This window comes from Cebus imitator, unplaced genomic scaffold (assembly GCF_001604975.1).
Source record: "Cebus imitator isolate Cc_AM_T3 unplaced genomic scaffold, Cebus_imitator-1.0 Scaffold429, whole genome shotgun sequence".
In the NCBI taxonomy this organism is placed as follows: domain Eukaryota; kingdom Metazoa; phylum Chordata; class Mammalia; order Primates; family Cebidae; genus Cebus; species Cebus imitator.
Window position 1 is genome coordinate 879,664 of NW_016107744.1, and position 17,613 is coordinate 897,276.

At 39.9% G+C, this 17,613-nt stretch overlaps 1 protein-coding gene across 1 annotated transcript in view; it reads left to right on the plus strand.

Annotated features, from left to right (window-relative positions):
• Positions 1–17,613, plus strand: part of TPH2 (tryptophan hydroxylase 2) — a 97,002-nt gene that overhangs the window by 18,921 nt on the left and 60,468 nt on the right. The window contains exon 6 of the mRNA XM_017510083.2: positions 13,780–13,976. Coding sequence (XP_017365572.1) covers positions 13,780–13,976 — 197 coding nt within the window. The remainder of the gene's footprint in view (positions 1–13,779; positions 13,977–17,613) is intronic.

Below are 17,613 nucleotides of genomic sequence, written 5' to 3' on the forward strand. Positions count from 1 at the left end.
TTTTTGTGAGACAGAGTCTTACTCTGTCACCCAGGCTGGAGTGCAGTGGTATGATCATGGGTCATTGCAGCCTCCACCTCCCAGGCTAAAGTGATCTTCCCACCTCAGCCTCTTGAGTTGCTTGGACTACAGGTGTGTGCCACCATATCTGGCTAATTTTTCATATTTTGTAGAGACGGGGGAATCTCATTATGTTGTTCAGGCTGGTCTTGAACATTGGCCTCAAGTGTTCCTCTTGCCTCAGCCTCCCAAAGTGCTGGGATTACAGGCGTAAGCCACCGCATCTGACTCTAAAGGATCTTAAGGAGTAATTTAATTAAGAAATTTTAGGCTCCATGGTGGGCTGGGTTAAAGAAACTTTAAAAAATAGCTGTGTGTTTGTGTGTGTGTGTATGAGGGGGACCTTTCACCTTCATATAAACCATGCACATAGTTCGCTTCTTTAATCTGAAAAATTACCCCCTTTAAGGCCTTCACAGGTCAATGTGTCTTAGCCAGAATAAGGTTGAGGGATAAGCTCACAACAGGGCTATGCTGGACTCATTCCTGAATGGCTCATGGTGGTGAAAATGTTCATTATGTTGACCTCTCAGCTAACATTTTCAGATTTTATTAGGTTCCTTTTCTTAAATTCCTGCACTGTGTAAAACGTGCCGCTTGACGTTCTGTCATTTAACCACACAACAAGCCTTTGAGGTAGGTGCATTATTGTACACACTTTGAAGATAGGAAACTGAGCTTTGGAGACATTAAGAAACTTACTAAAGTTGACACAGCTGATTGTGTCACTTGCATAAAACACCAGGTGTAGATGCTTCAAATTCTTCTGAAATGGAGCAGTAAATTGAAGAGTAGAACTGAAGCCAATATTTATAGTACTAGGGTCCTTTCCTGGATGACCAGAATAGTTTCTGAGTAAGGTCACTTTTAGCTGTTTCAAGAATGCCTCTCTTGTAGAATCTAAATGTCTGCTCAGTATTCCCCACCCTTTTCTTTTTTGTTTCCTGAAGTGGCCTCAGCAACTTCCACTTGACATAGGTGGTTTCATACACAATTTGGAAATAACATCGACAGAACTAAGTGACTTGGGATTTGTAAAAGTTATTCTCTTGACAGAATGCTCAGCATATTTGAAAAGCACAGCCCTGGCAAGTATTTAATACACTTAGAACTCTATGGAGTCAGAACTCAAACCAGCCCTGTGACACTGCAAGGCTATGTTGTTTCTTGCAGGTTGCTGGCAACATCTGCCAGGGTCTGACATGACGGAACCATGTCCCCATTCTGTGTAATAATTTTTCCCACTCTCCCAGGCCCCATGCTCTCCTCCTCCTCCTACCCAAAGCCTGACCCTCATGAGATACAGAATAAATGGAAATAAACACAGCTGGGCTGAAGCTTGAAAATCAATTGCCAGGGATGTATCACTCTAGTTTTTAGTGGTTGCTAGCCTATTTATTTCTTGATTTTTTGATTTATAAAATTGTACCCTTTGTGATTCATTTGCTCTGAGTGTAAGTACATAGCTAAACAGAGACCCTAAAACAAAACAGCTCCAAAAGAGGACTAGCATATTTGAAAAGTGCAATCACCAGCTCAGCAGGCACATTCAATTTGGGTGAGCTTGTGAATATTCTACTGAGCTCCATCAGAGAGGCAGAGAATTTTCTCCTTTTACATGGAGTGGTGTTGATTCTAACCTTCTATTCTCATCAAAGCAGAGAAGGGCACTTTTTTACCCTCCTCTTCCTGCTTATTCCATCAAATACTACATGATGTCAAAACAAAGCCCTCTGGGACTGAGATTTGGTAGTATGCCGTTCATTTTAAGATATTTGAGTAGATACATAAATATGGAATGGATGTGCCTTGGAATGAACATGTAGGATTTCCAAGCCGGCATCTCACTTCTTAGGAGGTCTTCTCAGTTTCCTCTTTCCCTAGATGACTCAGCAGGAGTCAGCCACAGGTCTGCAAAGAAAAGGAAGGAGACAGATGATCAAAGACTAATAAGGGTAGACTGCAGACTTGGAGGAGAGCTGTTTTGCTGCTCTCACTTCCTAGTGCTCAGTACTGTGCATGTTGGGGTTTCTCCCGCTTGCAGGTAGCTGTGACAATTTTGCTTTGTGTTTGAGCTAGGGGATTACTGATGCTGAGTTTTTCCTAAGAGGCATTTGCAATTATGGCAACTTGCAGAAAAATAACTGGGGTGACTCTACCTCTCCACCTTTCCAGAAATTTCAGTTGACCTTAGCATTTCTCATTTCATGCGAGAAGAAGCCTGATTTATGGATCCTGCTTGGTTTCAGAATGTAGCTTAAAGGAATACGTTACTAACAGGAGTTGTGAGTGCCACATTACCTATTTTCACATAGGCGAATCTTAATTGGAAACATAACACGTAGAAGGTAGAGGAAGGATGGAAGGGAAGGTTATGCTTTCTTAACAGGGAAAAAGCTTAACTGGGGGGTTGCAAGTTTTTCTTTTTAATGATGGTTTTCCCATCAATTTCATTGGCAGATGGTCACCTTGATGAATTGTAGGCTCTACTGTGATGTGAAACTAAGCTTTAATTTTTTCCCTTTCTCTGCCCTTTTGAGAAGAGGTACCTTAGAAGGCAAATATATTTTCTCCCTGACTGAGCTAATTTTACCCCATTCCATTATCTTCCATTGATTTGCTTTCCCAGGTTTTGAATGAAGCTGAGATATATGTGGCTGTTTGGGTACTTTGTGACTCCTGCATAAACACCAGTTGTTGATGCTTTAATTTCTCTGAAATGAAGCGGTAAATTGAAAAGTAGAACAAAACCAAATATTTGTAGTACTGGGGTCATTTCCCAGATGAGTAGGATGGTTTCTGAGGAAGGTCATATTAGGGAGTTTTGAGTGCTTCCCTTGTGGAATCCAAATATCTTTCTCTACCCAAGAGTCTGCATCTTTTCTTTTTTTTTAAAAAATCTGCTTATCAACTTCCATTTGGCATAGGTGATGTTACACAGGATGAAAACAAGACCAACAGAATTAAGTGACTTGGGTTTTTAAAAAGTTATCCTTCTCTTTATAGAAGTCTCAGTTGAAATGCACAGTTCTTATACGTATTTAAAAGACTTTAGGCTTTATGGGAGAATCATTTTCATGCCAAATATTTCTCTCTACATGTAGCGCAGCTCAATGGCTGAAAAAAAGGGAGCTTGAGAATTGCAAAGAAAGACAAAGGGGAAAATTGATTTGGAAAATTTTTCTCTCCTTTTTGCTTTTTGGGCTTGGTGGGTTTTTTAGATGTGCATGAATGCCTCAGTAGGATATTGTCTGATTATAGCATGGCTCCCACAGCAGTGAAAAACATTAACACAGTATGATCCTGTATCACTTACTGACAAGGACAACAGTTGCACCAAATTTTAATGTGTTTCACAGGGAAAGGGGTAGGAGTATTTTTACTTTAAAATGATTTTCATGAACATGAAGGATTCAAATTACTTCCACAAGTCCTGCCTGAGAGGTGGTGGATTTATATGGAACAGTGCTGTTTTGTCATCTCCAGACCTATTCCCAATCCTGCAGGGAAGTGATGAAATGTTATTCATTCTTATGCACCTGGAGGAAGAGAATCAACTATATTGAGTACCTATTAGGCACTAGGCACTGGCCAGGATTTTTTACAGATGACCTCTCCTTTGATCCTCACGATGCGAGAAGTCTTATTTCCCTGTTTCGAATGAGGAAACAGAGGCCAAACCTTGATGCCGGGGACATACTGGGTACTCAGTACCTTGTACTGTGGTGTATTGGTCAAGAGTGGGGACTCTAGAGGTAGTCTTCTTACATATGAGTCCCCACTATTCTACTTACTAGCTGTTTGATCTTGGACAGATTATTACATTTGTAAGGAACAGTTTCCTCAACAGTAAAGTGAGGCCATGAATAGTCATTTAGTCACTCTGTAAGATAAGCATTATATGACATAATCCATGTGGTGAACTATTATAGTATTGTTATTGTCACAGTAAAATGGGTGGGTAAATGAATGAACACGATTATTAATTTGTACAGGGCCATGAGCTGTAGGATAACTATGCTTCTTCATCTACCGCTCTGCAAAAGATCAGGGCCTAGTAGCTAGCAGTGCTCTGTTTCTTTGAAACGAGGTATAAGATGTATCTGATTAAATTTGCAGCTCTTAGAGACTCTACCTGTGACTCTTCATTCTGATGGCCCAAGACTGTTAGTTGCTATTGGTGACTAGGAATTTTATCTCTTTTCCACATCAAGTTCTTTGAGCTCAAGCTCCTTGTGTATGGTGAGCATGCTCACGTTGATGGATGTTAGATCCATTGTTGTTGCTGTTGATATTTAATTTCATGACAGTTTTTGCAGATGAAAATCACTTCTCTAGGATATGAAGAAGGCTTTCTGCAAGGTGAGAAAATGGTGGGAAGCCCTATCCTGTGGCGCACAGGACAAATAAAAACAAATAATTTCTATGAGTTAAATCTTTGTTCTCCCTGAGGCTCCCTAGGTGCAGTAGTTTATTTTCATTACGTCTCTTGTAAAGGCAGCACCAATATTAACAACGTGAACAAAACAAACTAACATTTTTGTTTGCTCCCATCTGTAAGTTCCTTAGGGCCCGTAGACTCATTTACGAAAATTCATGTGTGCAAAACTCATTTGCAAAAGCAAATAAAATATGTGATCACAAATGCTCTTTACCTGACTGGCCTAGGGGACTAGCTGAAAGTGCATTTGTGGCTTTGTGTTTACTCTCTGGCGTGGCTTAGCAGTCATGGGGCTCCTAATCTCCTCTGCAACTAAGTCTCCATCAAGTCACGTATGTCAGATGACTTGAATGTTTTGAAATTTAGGCATAACTTAGAGGGTTGTTAAGTTACAGTACTGATTTGTGAGTTTCTGTTTGTAAAAAATATTATTAAATCATTGCGCTCTGTAGCTTTGAAAATGTTTTTAAAGCTCATTCATTACAATGTCCAGCCAAGGAATCATCTCTGTACTTAGTTAAGTTTGGACTTTTCTGTCCCTTTGAGTTTACATATGCTGCTTTCTTTCCTGGTGAAAATTTTGGCTACAAGCTTGACTGAGTGATGATGTCTAGACAAGGGTCAGGAAACCTGAATTGAGAAAATTAGAAAAAAGAAACCCTTATGTGTAAAGTAAATAGTGCATAGGAATAATTGGAAGCTACCAGAGTTTATTAAAATCCTGAATCTTTGCTTTTTCCATAGCAATTGAAATATATGAGGCAAAACAAATACATATCTGCCAGACTCTCTGATGCATAACTACTTTTTTCCCTACATTTAAACTTGTGTTTTGCTTTAGGCTGATTGATTGATTTACTCACTGAACAAATATTACTATTTTATTTTGTTTTTGTTTTTGAGACACAGTCTCTGTTGCCCAGGCTGAGGTGCAGTGGTGCAAACTCAAGCTCACTGCAACCTCCACCTCCTATGTTCAAGCGATTCTCCTGCCTCAGCCTCCCCAGTAGCTGGAATTACAGGCACACGCCATCATTGCCTGGCCAATTTTTGTTTTTTTAGTAGAGACGGGGTTTGACCATGTTGGCCAGGCTCGTCTTGAACCCCTGACCTGAAGTGGTCCACCCACCTCGGCCTCCCAGAGTGCCGGGATTACAGGTGTGAGCCATCATGCCTGGCCAACAAATATTATTTGTTGAATACCTCTACATTCCAGCCTCTACCCTGAGTAGCAGGGATATAAAAATGAATGAAGCAACAAAAAAACCCTGCCTTCAAGAAGTATATATTCTAATAGGGAGACACAGTTAGCAGAGTAATATTTTGAATATTTCATTTTTTGGTTTTTTACCCCTGGGCATTACTGATATTTTATCATAAATTTATTGCATATCCTTTGTGGTCTAAATTCGGAAGTATAATTTTATCAAATGCAGGACTCCCAGACTTCTTATGAATTCATGGAAGATATGTAATATGTATGTATACATATTATACACACATATATACATGTATAATATCTATGTGTGTGTATATATATATATATACACACATATATAATATGTGTATATACATGTTTTCTGGCAATATTTTCCCATGCTTAGAGGCATAAGTGACCTTCTTGAATACTCATTGACTATTTGGCTGTACTCTATAGACACCTGGATGCAGGTGATACTCCTTCATGAAGGTGGTGCCAATGAATATAGTACTGGATAACACTATGGTGACTGGCTAAAAGTGAGAGTCATCAATTAATGATTGAAATTTCTACACACCTGGTGTGTCACCTCAGTTGTGGGAAGTGCAACAAATGCTTGATAACAATTAGTAATAAATTTTGTGATAATGAGTTCTTTTTTTTTTAAACTTTAACTGTAGGTTTGAAGGTTTGTTACATAGGTAAACACATGTTACGGGGTTTTGTTGTACACATTATTTCACCACCCAGGTGTTAAGCCTAGTATCCAATACTTACCTTTTCTGCTCCTCTCTCTCCTCCCACCCTCCACTCTCCAGGAGACCCCAGTGTCTATGGCTTTCTTCTTTGTGTTATAAGTTCTTATAATTTAGTTCCCACTTGTAAGTGAGAACATGCGGTATTTGGTTTTCTGTTCCTGTGTTAGTTTGCTAAGGATAATAGCCTCCAGCTCCACCTGTGTTCCCACAAAAGACATTATGTCATTTTTTATGGCTGCAAAATATTTCATCGTGTATATGTACCACCTTTTCCTCATCCAATATGTCACTGATGGACATTTAAGTTGATTCAATGTCTTTGCTATTGTAAATAGTGCTATAGTGAAGTTTTGCATGCATGTGTCTTGATGATAGAATGATTTATATTCCTCTGGGTATATATCCAGTAATGGGATTGCTAGGTTGAATGGTAATTCTGCTTTTAGCTCTTTGAGGAATGGCCATATTGTTTTCCACAATGATTGAACTAATTTACACTTCCACCAACAGTTTATAAGTGTTCCCTTTTCTCTGTAACCTTGCCAGCATCTGTTATTTTTTGACTTTCTAGTAATAGCCATTCTGACTGGTTCGAGATAGTTTCTCAGTGTGGTTTTGATTTGCATTTCTCTAATAATCAGTGATGTTGAGCTTTTTTTTTATATGATTGTTGGCCACACGTATGTCTTCTTTTGAAGCATGTCTGTTCAAGTTCTTTGCTCACTTTTTAATGAGGTTATTTTTCTCTTGTGTTAGAAACCACAATTACTTTTGTACTAATTTAATACATTTGTTTAAATTTCTTATAGATGCTGGCTATTAGAACTTTGTCAGATGCATAGTTTGCAAATATTTTCTCCTATTCTGTGGGTTGTCCATTTACTCTGTTGGTAGTTCCTTTTGCTGCACAGAAGCTCTTAAGTTTAATTAGATCCCACTTGCCAATTTTTGCATTTGTTGCATTGCTTTTGGTGTCTTTGTCATAAAAATCTTTGTCTGTTCCTGTGTCTGAGATGGTACTGCCTAGGTTGTCTTCCAGGGTTTTCATAGTGTCGGAATTTACATTTAGGTGTTTAATGCATCTTGAGTGATGAATTCCTCAAAAAAGTTACATTAGATAAAACTCAAAGTTATTTTAAAAATAATATTAGAATAATGACAACCTCACTCTTCTATATTCTTAGATACTTTCATGAATAGGAAGAAAAGGGGATAAATTACAAATAGCTCTCTGAAAATTATGCAAAATTCATGGGATATTTATTGAGGAGTGCAACAAAGGCATCCCATAAATAAAGAAGGAACAAGAGACTACCAGCCTTGGTGTTCCCATAATCTTTCTCCAAAGGCTCTAAATATATTTTTTAAAGGATTCTGTGGTTTTATTGATTTAACATCATAAATTACATTTTAGAAATTAAGGTATAATTTACATAGAGTAAAATTATATATATGTTTTTATTATACTTTAAGTTCTGGAATACTGAGGAGCTGCTAATTGCAAATGAGCTGCAAAGTTGATGCATTTAATCTCTTCTTATTGTTTTCTGCAATTCCCAGGTAGAAATGTCAATCAAGACAGAAACACGGAAGGTGGGGAAGGAAAGAAAAGATGAGAGGGACAGTCTATTCCAGGCAGATAAACATCTCTTGAATAAGTGAGGCATCTCCTGCCTTAAGGAACATGTAATGAAATAACATAGTGAATGAGTTCATTCTTAACTGTTTCTATCAGATTCACCCATTCACTTGCCCAGTTCTCTGTTACCTTCTGGTCTGTTTGGTCTTTGCCACTGAGAAAATCTGGCTGTTTTCAAAGAACACAATTAACGTTGTGTTTCAGACAGTCTTGCCATCTTGATGTAAATACTATTAATTGCAGCTTGTCACATCTTCCTCCAATGAATACGTGAATTGCTTCCACACACTGAAGTTCCTCTAAAGATAACACAAGCTGAGAAACTCCATCTCATATTAGGAATTCTAGCAGCAACGACTCCAGGAGGCAGCCGGGATATAGCATCACAATCGAGTATTTTCCAATTCCCCTAATTAAAAAAATGTGTAAGAAAAATAGCTTGCTGTTGGACCTGCTGGAGGAGAAGATGAAACAATAGCTAAATAAAATGAAAGCATTATTGCTTATTCATCTGGCTGTAGAAAGAACTTCCACAATTTCAGTCTCAGTGGGGTTTATGTCCCTGGATTTCTAAGTCAAAAATGTGTTTGTTAAACAACTTTGATCTAACAAGCTCAGGACTCTCACAGAATATCTATATCTGCACCTGCCCTCAATTAGATTTGTCTATGCACTTTCTACTCCCTCCTCTCTGCAGGCACAAGGCTGGTTTTTCAGAATCATCTCCCTGTCTCTAGGAAGAGTGGGGTTTAACCATACAGGCAGATAGATACCTCCTACAGGCTTCAATATTTTCAAAGAAAGTTCTTAGTCATCTCTGAGTAACATAATCTACCAGGGAGTTTTCCCTATTTTCAAGTCGACATCCCCATGGTGACCATTTTAGCCTCTTTCTAGTGCTGTCCTCACTGAACACTGGTTCTGTATCAATGCTTATAAAATCTTAGATTGCCATTATTTGACAAGAGGGCAGAATCTGCAGGGAATGTAAACTACTAAAAGTCCCATTTGTCTTTTTTCCAGCAAGTTAAGAACATGTGGATTATAATTTTGGTGGTTATTGAGAAGGCTGTAATCCCAACTAATTCCATATAAATGAAGGAGACTCTCTAGATATCTAATTATAATATTTACATATAATTAGTTTATTGAGGAATATGATCTTGTAGGGGTTTATAGCAACATGAAATAGTTTTATTTTTCCCACTCTTTACTTTCAACTGTATTGGGTTGAATCCTACTTTCCTGCTGGAAAGCAAGTTCCTTAGCAACATCTAATTTTCTGTCATTTTCAATTACTAGTATAGTCTCATTTGGGTATTTAAGACCTGGTCTTGTTAATTTAAAAAATATTAATGTCAAACATGATTCAAAGTATATCCTCCCTCCCCCACAGTTATTTGGATGAATGTGTGTGGTTGTGTGTGTGTGTTTTGGGGGGTTCTCTGGTTCTGAGACATTTTCCTTCTTTTCTCTAGGACCTAGTTCTTCTAGAGTTGGAGGCTTCAAGGAGGGAGGGAGGAGGCTGAGGCCCTTTTAAATGCTTGCTAGAATGTCAGTGGTGAGTTGGTCTCAGGCCATGCTCACCCTGGTTCTGACAAATCCTTTTTCAGATAGAGTGTTCTCCGCTGAAATGGTGTTATGCATAGTTTTCTTGGGGAAGACCATTCCCTCATCACCACTGCTGCAGAAATGTGCTCTGCTTCCCTTGGCCTTGTCAGTGACATGCCATAGCTGGGGCAGCCCTCAGAGCTTCTTTATGGCGGTGATCGGGACCACTGTGGTGTCTTCTGCCTCCTGAGAACTGAGCAGAACTGGATGGCCTGGGACTTTTCCATCTTTCTCACAGACACACCACATTGGGTCCCACATAAATGTCTAGATTTTGCTGGGCATTAGGCTTCATGTTCACATGAGCCTCAAATTTCAGAGGACATATGTCCAGGCTTCCCATGGTACATTGTCCTTCAGGCCTCCAGATACTCTCCCAAAGACTGTTGGTCCCCTGCTCTGCAGTGGTGGCAGCACTTGGGGGCCTGGATCCGGCTGCCCAGTAAGGGTCTATTTGGGAAAGAAAGTGCCCTATTCCACTTCTCTCAGGTGCTCTATCAGGGAGCACCCTGCTGTCTTGACTTAGAGAGGAGGAAAGAAACTTCCCTTTTCCTCAAACACTGCCCTCCTCACTATGCTGAGCATCTTTTATTCCCTAGAAGGCTGGTGGATGAGGTCTGGGGAGGGCATGGTACAGATGGTACAGGAGGAGTTTGCTGGTTGTAGGGCCATTTGTGCTGCCTCTCACCAAGCCCTGTAAAGAGATGGTTGCCTTCAGCTGCAGGGGGATTTCTCTAGAATGTGGAGTCCTTACATAACTTTAGTTTTGGACCAGAGCAGAGTTGTAGGATGCTGGAATATGACTTCTGTTATATATACATTACAACATGTGCCCATAGAAAGATGCGTAATGATATGCCAGTGTATGTCAAAGGCTCTGAAAAGACCAGGACATCCCTCTGGCTCCCTTCTCATACATGATTCACAAAAATTTAAAGAAATACAACACATTCTGATTTTCCCCACGACTATGATTTTCCCCCCCAAATGTCAAATTTCAAAGTTCTAAAAAAATGTGAGTGCCCTGCATACCTGGTGCCCCAAACACATGTTTATCTTGTTGGGGAGCCTGGCAAAACCTCATAGTCTTATGAGAAGTTTAAATGAGTGAATGAATATGAAAGTAGTCTTTGTTATCTATACATGTATCCTAGTATCATGGTTACATATAATTGTATATGAAATTTTCTACATATGAATACACACAGCTATAAACCTTATTTTAGATAGGTATGTGAAAAATAAGTTGGGGTGTGAAAAATCAATTTTTCTCCATCAGTCTGGAGTAAAGTTTTTAATTTAATTTGTATATAGTAATTCATTAAGACTACAGCCAGTCTTTCGCTAGTCTGACTAGATTTAAGCCTGAATCCATGGTTTTATACAAGTAGCTTAATTTCTCTGAGCCTTACTTTCCTCATTCATAAAATGGAGATAGTAATAGTACCTACCTCATGAAATTGTGAGAATCAAATGGGTCAATTCATATGAAAACACTTAACCTTAAGCATATGCCTGGCATGTAGAAAAGTCTCAAATATCAGCTGTTACTGTATGCTTGTGTTAACTACATAGAAAAATGGAACTTTATTACTTTTTCTGTATTTTGGATATTTTCAATAGAAATGAAGTAGATAAAACTAGTATTTGCTTTGTGATAAAACTGATTTTTAAATATTTACCTTGAAGAGCTACCTGGGGTGTGGGGTTAGAGTGGTGTGAGAAATCATGAGAAATCTGTTGATATAACCGGAGGCAGACTTAATTTGGGTTTAAGGTAGCAGCAGTACATTGCACCAGTTGTTAACTCAAAGAGCAGGCCAAGTTATCCAGGACAGACAAACAGAACAGTTGACAACATACATGACCACCCATATCCCAAGTCTGCAACACTGGAAGTTCATTATTAAGTAACAGACCTGTGTAACTCTTTCTTCCTATCCTAATTCACACTTGAACTCTTTCTGCCTTTTGAATATTCAGTTCCCCTCTGAAATGCTGCATGTTTGCAGATTAATATTGAAGGGAAAAGTTGACCTAACCATTTTTCTCAAATGGTTTCTTGATATTTCCTTTATTGTCTCAGCCTCATTGCTTTCCTACCTTCTGATCATGCACAGCCCTTATTAGCTTTATTGGCTTCCCCAACTCAAATCGATTTAGTTGAGTTTTCTGGAACCAGAGGAAGACCATTTATACGCTTATTTCCTTACATCTTTTCTATTTTTGTCTTTTCATTTCAAGCTTTCTTTCCAAATTTGTCACAGGTGTGAGGCCTTAGAAGTCTTGATCTTCCCAGCAAATATTTTCCAGGGTGTAATTTTTTATTTGTTATCAACAGCCAAATTTAAACAAGGCTAATCTTTTTCTAATTTGGTTTGTGAAAGCCTTAGTCTTGGTATTTAGAGAAAGCAAATGAGAATTTCTGTTTTTTTTTTCTTCAGTATGTGTTATTCCCTCATCCCACATGTACTGCAATTAATTTTTTTAAACAAAAATAATTTGGGGGCAGGAGAAACTCCGTTTGAACCTGAACTTTAAACAAAGTATTTTGGCAAGAACACTGAAATATGTAGAGGGTTGGGGAGGAGGAAGGCAGCTAGGGGATCTGTTTGATAGCATATTCTTGTTATCGTCCTCTATCTCATTTTTCTCTGCCTCCATGGTGCTCCTGAATGATCCCAGCTCATTGAAGATGCCCCCCCACCTCAGCTGCAGCAACCCTGAGTGACAGTTGCTATCTCTGCATGGGTTCCTGTGGTGACCACCTGCTATAGGCTGGATTTGTAGATTGCAGGGGCACAACTCCTAGTTCTATGTGTATATGTTTGGACTTCCATATGTTGTACATGTATATTTGCTAATTGCAGAGGCAGAATTTCTGATGCATGGCCAGGGTGGGAAGTGAGGGCGTGCTGCACGTGGCTGTTAAGTATGTCATGAGAGATTTTCTCAAACCCTAATTGAGTTTCAGCATAGGCATCTTAATCAGAGGCTAAATTCAGATTCGGGTCCCTCAGGCAACAACCTACAAAAGCACGTTTGTATTCTCTTTCTACCCATCTCTAGTTGCATCACAAGGTATGTTCCTTGCTTGTGGCTGCTGGCTGCTATTACATTAGAGCACCAGTTTCTCCTCACTTGCTTTTTGTTGGAATCTGCAGGTCCTACCTGGCCAAAAAGTCTCAGCTCAAGTTGTGCCTCCTCCAGGAAGCTCTCTCTGACCACTTCAGTCCAGCACCATGTTTCAATATTCTAAGCTAGTCATCAGCATACTACTGTTTATGGGCCAAATAAAGGAAGTTTTATCAGAATACACCTACGTCCATTTGTTATTGTGTATGGTTGCTTTTGAGATATAGTGGCAGAATTGAACAGTTGTGACAGAGACCGTGTGACCCACAAGCCTAAAATATTTACTTTTTGGGCGTTTACAAAAAAAGTTTGCTGACCTCATCTGAGGGGGCTTAATGTGTATATCTTTCAGCCTGACCTGCAAATGAATGCTCCGTATTTTGTGGTTTGCAAAACTCTCACTTTTAAATTCAGCATAGTCTTGCAGTATCTCCCAGGCATTTTGGACATTGAACAAATAATCTCAAAATTACACTTGAAGATTGGGGTGAGTCTGGGCAAGGGACAAAGAGAACCCACAAAGCAATTTGATTTTTAAGAGACAAAACGTTTATTTATTACTGTTATTACTGTTGTCAGGTGTTTGCAGAAAATGCTCCCAGAGAATAGTTTTGTACCTTAACCAGTTCCTTCTAACCCAGAACTGTTACTTGTTACTCTTCTCAGTTTAAGAACATAAATCTTATCACATTTCTCTAAGGATGTATGAAGATATAACTTATTTACAAAATAATTTATATAGAAATTCAAATACATATGCACAACATTAGAAGTTTAGCATTTGCTTTAAAAAATAAGACTTAATGGGATCCTTCCAGACACTCATGTGTTCCACTTTGCCAGGGTCTGACTTAACGATAGGTATTAAGGTGAGAAAATACTTAACTCAGTGATTCAAAGCTAGATTCATTTATTTTTATTCTCTCCTGCCTAGTGGTCAGCCCATTCCCAGGGTGGAGTATACTGAAGAAGAAACTAAAACTTGGGGCATTGTATTCCGAGAGCTCTCCAAACTCTATCCCACTCATGCTTGCCGAGAGTATTTGAAAAACTTCCCTCTGCTGACTAAATACTGTGGCTACAGAGAGGACAATGTGCCTCAACTTGAAGATGTCTCCATGTTTCTGAAAGGTAAGATTTCACACAGACTGTCTCTTATTGGTCAATATCCTCAGTTGCCTTCCAAGGACACAGGTTGCAGCAATGGCTCTGTTTCCAAAAAAGAAAAAAATAGTGACTTAAAAAATTTCTGGCTTTGAGCCAACAATTACCTGTGGCCACCTGTGGGAAGCAGAGCAGGGTCCCTGGGCAGGGGAGATGGACTCAGCTGTTTTTGCAGCTCAGGGGCTTGCTGAGGCCTCTTTGTGGTTGGCTGCTATAAATGGAAAGGCCCAAAGGACATTGGCAAGTTCAGCTCTGAGCTTTTTCTGATCGAGGAGCTACTATGCTGGGCTACCTGGGTATGAAATGACTTCCAAAGGTGCCTTTTTATTTGCTTTGTTAAAAATTATGTACTGAATGATGAAATCTTATGGATAATGTTGAACATTAGTGACTTTCCCCTGGAGGAAATCAGGCTACTGTCAGAAGCATTTGAACCAGAGCAACTCCATCTTGAGTAGGGGCTGGGTAAAATCAGGCTGAGACCTACTGGGCTGCATTGCCAGAGGTTAAGGTATTCTGAGTTGCAGGATGAGACAGGAGTTGGCACAAGATACAGGTCATAAAGACCTTGTTGATAAAACAGGCTGCAGTCAAGAAGCCAGCCAAAACCCATGAAAACCAAGATGGTGATGAGAGTGACCTCTGGTCAGCCTCACCGCTGATTATACTCTAATCATAAGGCATTTGTATGCTAAAAGACACTCCTATCAGTGCCGTGACAGTTTACAGATGTCATTGCAATGTTGGGAAGTTACCCTACATAGTCTAAAAAGAGGAGGAACCCTCAGTTCTGGGAATTGCCCGCCACTCTCCCAGAAAACTCATGAAAAATCCACTCCTTGTTTAGCATATAATCAAGAAATAACCATAAAAATGGGCAACCAGTGATCCGTGCCAGAGCTCTGCCTATGGAGTGTTCTTTTATTCCTTTACTTTCTTAATAAGCTTGTTTTCACTTTATGAATTCACCTTGAATTCTTTGTGTAATATCCAAGAATCCTCTCTTGGGGTCTGGAACGGGACCTCTTTCTGGTGACACAACTTGTCAATCAATCAGTCAACCGATTGATCAATACTTTACATTATAATTTGCGTGCCAGGGACTGTACTTGTTGCTAATGTTACACTAGAGAACCCTATGACTCATACAGTGACATCGTTTCACACTGTCTGTGGGTTTCTTCACTGACAACACCCCCTTGGAACAATAGCTAGGAAATAGGCTTGTGAGGGGTTGGGGGAAAAGGCAAAGTTTCATGGTGGTCCTATTTCTTCCTCTGTTCTTCATTGTGCTTAAGTCCTTGAATTCTCTGCTCTTTTCTCTCTCTTCTTTCAAGTGCAATAGTTCCAAAAGCAAAAACTTCTTTCCCTGCTTTCTTTCCTGGAACTTGCTTTCTTGCTTGTTTTCCCAGTTTCTATCAGTAATTTTTTCTCTACACTCATCAGGCTTGCCTTTAAGGACTCCTCTGAATTCCTACCCACGTTATCCCCACCCCTGCCCATAATCAGTCCTTCTTTGTGTTAGTGTCCAATAATAGCTATAACACATTACCACAAACTTTGTGACTTAAAACAACACGAGTTATCTCACAGTTCTGGAGATCAGAAGTCTAAAATCAAGGTGTTACAGGGCTCATTCCTTCTGGTGGCTTCTGTGCCCTGGCCTTTTCCAGCTTCTAGAGTTCTGCATTCCTTGGCTTGTGGCCCCATCCTTGCATTACTCCAACATTTTGCTTTCATTGTCACATCTCCTTCTCTGACTCTGACCCTCCTTCCTCCCTCTTATAAGCGCTCTTATGATTATATTGGCCCCACCCAAATAATCTAGGACAGGTTCTCCATCACAAGATTCTTAAGTTAACAACATCTGCAAAGTCTGTTTTGCCATGTAAGGTCACATATTCACAGATTCAGGGGATTAGAATGTAGGCATTCTTGGGGAGCCATTATTTAGCTCACCACAGTCTCCCGCTATTGCCACTTATGGCTTTATGACACATGGTAAATCTGTCCCTTTCTTTCTGTTCTACTGCTACCATCCAAATGGAGGTCCTCATCATTTTGTAACCTTGATGCTTATATTTTCTTTCCTTAACTTTCCTGCCCACTGCCCATAAACAATACTTTCTAAAGCATTACCTTTTTACTGACATCTCTGCTTAGAAACTATCATTGACTCCCTCTTGTTTCCACTGGGACTGGCAAACATTTTTTGTAAAGGGCCAGATGGTAAATATTTTAGGCTTTTTGGGCCAAGAGGCAAAATCAAGGCTATTATATAGGCACTTTGATGGCCATTTAAACGTGTCTATTAAAAAATATAAAAACTGGCTGGGTGCGGTGGCTCATGCCTGTAATCCCAGTACTTTGGGAGCCTAGGGCAGACAGATCACTAGAGGTCAGGAGTTCGAGACTAGCCTGGCCAACATGGCAAAACCCTGTCTCTACTGAAAATACAGAAATTAGCCGGGCATTGTGGTGGGTGCCTGCAGTCCCAGCTACTTGTGGGGCTGAGGCACAAGAATCGCTTGAACCTGGGAGGCAGAAGTTGCAGTGAGCTGAGATTGTGCCACTACACTCCAGCCTGGTTGACAGAGTGAGACTCTGTCTCAAAACAAACAAACAAACAAAAAATTGTTCTTACTTATGGGGTATACAAAAACAGGCAGTGAGCTGGATTTGGCCTGCAGGTGATAGTTTGCTGATCTCTATTTTATACGCTCAAGTCTGAACAGTTCAGCCTCAACCTGGCCTGACCCAAGTTTCCAAGTAAGTTTCCTGATGCAACTGCCCTGTACAAACCCTCTGACCTTGCTGTGGACTCTCTTTGTCTTTGCTAGAAAGAGATAAAGAGAGAAAACTATCTCTCTAGAAAGAGAGTAAACTCTGTTCTTTTCTAGAAAATTTCATCTCTTCTCCACCTACTCAAATTCTACTTATTCTTCAGGACTCAGAGCAAGTCCTGCCTCCTCCATGGATCTCGATCATAGCAGCGACCATGACCTCTCCCACTCTGATTTCATTCTGTGTTATGTGTGAACATTATCTACTAAATTAGTTACTGAGGAAAAGAGATTGAGAACTACCAATCAGTATCACTTAATTAGCACCTAATTATCTCATGCCTTATGTTGTTGCTTCACTAGACTGTACTCTCCCATCATTTCCTCTTGGTTTCCCACAGAGCTATATGCATATTACCTCTTTACTATGAGCTCCTTATATGGGGATGGCTTTTTACTACGCTGTTCCCCAAACCCTGATAGTTAGAATGTTATTTCATAGTTAATGCTGTATTTTTTTTTTGTTGGAGATGGAGTTTCACTCTTGTTGCCTAGGCTAGAGAGCAATGAGGCGATCTCAGCTTACTGCAACCTCCACCTTCCAAGTTCAAGCCACTCTCCTGCCTCAGCCTCTCAAGTAGCTGGGATTACAGGCATACGCCACGCACCTGGCTAATTTTTGTATTTTTAGTAGAGACAGGGGGTTTCTTTATGTTGGCCAGGCTGGTCTTAAACTCCTCACCTCAGGTGATCCGCCTGCCTTGGCCTCCAAAAGTGCTGGGATTATAGGTGTGAGCCACTGTGCCCGGCCCCAAATTAAT